Below are 2229 nucleotides of genomic sequence, written 5' to 3'. Positions count from 1 at the left end.
TCATAATGCGATTTTCGCCAGGTGTTGCTTTGTTCTTGTTGCTCTGTGAGTAATGATGAAAGATGCTGTACAAACTGCCTTTCTATGGCAAAGCCTACACGTTAGCCTCCCTTACAAGCTTGTTACTGTTGCCGTCAGGGACTCTAGGTTGGTCCAGGGATCATAAATGAATACCTTGTATGCACGCCGCATTCAGCGCTGGAAACACAGAGTGCATGCTCCTGCCTACACATTCTACAAGGGGACTTACAATGCCATAGGAGGGGTAAACCACACTGAGCACACAGGATACCAGTGAAACTGTGGCAGCCAGTGGAGCATGGGGAGGGGTGGCCGTGTCTCCTCCTGTTTTTGTCTGCGCGGGTTGTCAGGGATGAGTCTTGGATTGTTGTGCAGATTTTGTTACCCCCACCTTTTGTTCCTGCCATTAGGCGGCCCCTCCCCACGGTGTCAGCTGATCATGTTTCCCATTGTCCTGTCATTTGTTGGACAGGAGTTTAGGCCGTGTGGCGACGGAGCAAATGTAACCTGTCTCTGCTGCTGAAAAGGAATGGCAGGCTTCGATGCCCCTATATGTGACATCGGATCGCCGGACCTAATTGGCCCCAAACTTGATACCAACGACACTTCAACACTTCCTTGGTAGCAAATAGTTCATTGATAACCGTCAACAGGTGACTGCATCCCCGTCCTCTGCTCTCTCACTTTGAGGGGGTTTTGGAAACAGAGGGAGAAATGCCGATAACAGGATACTGACGTATGTTTCTCAGTGGGGGAGTTGTCCATGTCTGCTCCGCTTTTCAAGCTCTGTAAAAAACTTCATCGCCAAGGCTTATTGTAGCATATTTCGTGTAACCTATCTGATGTGCCCATGTTGTTAACACTGCAAACAGATGTATTACATGCTGTCGAAATTCTACCAGTTGCACCTGAATGGGGTAAGGTAGCCACTGGTGATGAAATCAGTGTGGGAATGGGTGCACAGGTGTGGATGTGTTACTCATATCAAACCATGCGAGTTGGAGGAGGAGTTCGATTCCACAGTAACAGAAGGGGAGTCCATAAACTTATGATACAGATACTCTGGGGGAGGGGCTTTGCAACACTAGACTTCACAAATCCTTTCTCTGCTGCCCATTATAACTGGCCACATGTTGCACTGGTCAGTTCAGATGGAAATGTGAAAAGGACCGTTTATGGGGCAAGCTGTGATAATTCTTATGTCCTGGTCAGTTCATATTCTAATTGTGAAGTGGACTTTACGGGTGCAAGCTGTGATGTTATTTCTATGCGTGTGCAAGTTAGTTATGCCTTATAAAGCTTAAGTGATAAAGTTCCATCCCTAATGCATTTAGACAAAGACCATCTGTAGCAAAAGTTGTCTGTTCCTACATCTTTACCATCACCTGCCTGTCTCCTCACTTTTTTAGTGTAACGAAAGCTTTTTATGCATTCATTTTTGGCAACTTGCCAGTCAGTGCACATTGTTGTTTTAAAGGTCTTTCATCCATGTGATGATTTTTTTCTCTCGCTGTTTCTCCAGGACTCTGACATGTCGGCATCGCTTGCGGAGAAGCTTCAGATCCCGGAGGGCTTGCAGAAGGGGTGGAGCGAGGACCACTGCGAGACGTGCGCCACTCACCTGGACCAGCTGAAGCAGGACGCCATCGCCATGGTCCAGTCCCTGGACGAGGCCCAGTCCAACCCCGGCAGTGCACCCCTGGGCAACCTCTCCTCCATTGTGGGATCCAGGAACATCGCCGCCTTACAGCGCGGCGGCCACCTGCCCACGCTCAACCCGTCCTCGCACCACCGCGCCACGGGCAGGCACGCGCAGGGGAAGCAGCAGTACCCGGCCCACAGCATGCTGCCTGTCAGGACCTCACCCTCTGCCGTGGCAGCACACGCACAGCAGCTCCTGGAGGACAACTGGAGCGTCTCCAAGCTGGGCTTCCAGCATCCACACCTCACACAGGTCAGATTCTTCATCTCTTCAGCTATTCTCACAAGCATAAAGAAAGTTCTCATGAAATTTGTCAGGGGCAACTGTATTCAAGTTAGTGTTTCATCAAAATACAGTTTAACAATATGAGTTTTAGATGTGTAAGTTGCTAGGTATGACAGAACCAACTGCTGCAGTGTGCTTTGAGAGGCTGTTATGTGGCATAAAGGCAGTTTATACCAGTTGACTGATACAGGTACAGATTCACACAGGTGGGTGCCCAACCT

General features: G+C 49.3%; 1 protein-coding gene across 1 annotated transcript in view; it reads left to right on the top strand.

The window, feature by feature from the left end:
* Window positions 1-2229, top strand: part of LOC109483677 (kinesin-like protein KIF26B) — a 51760-nt gene that overhangs the window by 49414 nt on the left and 117 nt on the right. The window contains exons 4-5 of the mRNA XM_019786713.1: window positions 1544-1975; window positions 2199-2214. Of these exons, the coding sequence (XP_019642272.1) occupies window positions 1544-1975; window positions 2199-2214 (448 nt within the window). The remainder of the gene's footprint in view (window positions 1-1543; window positions 1976-2198; window positions 2215-2229) is intronic.

The sequence above is a fragment of the Branchiostoma belcheri genome, unplaced genomic scaffold (genome assembly GCF_001625305.1).
Source record: "Branchiostoma belcheri isolate BF01 breed outbred unplaced genomic scaffold, Haploidv18h27 scaffold66, whole genome shotgun sequence".
In the NCBI taxonomy this organism is placed as follows: domain Eukaryota; kingdom Metazoa; phylum Chordata; class Leptocardii; order Amphioxiformes; family Branchiostomatidae; genus Branchiostoma; species Branchiostoma belcheri.
The sequence above is the reverse complement of the archived record's forward strand: the minus strand, read 5'-3'. Positions and strand labels throughout refer to the sequence as shown.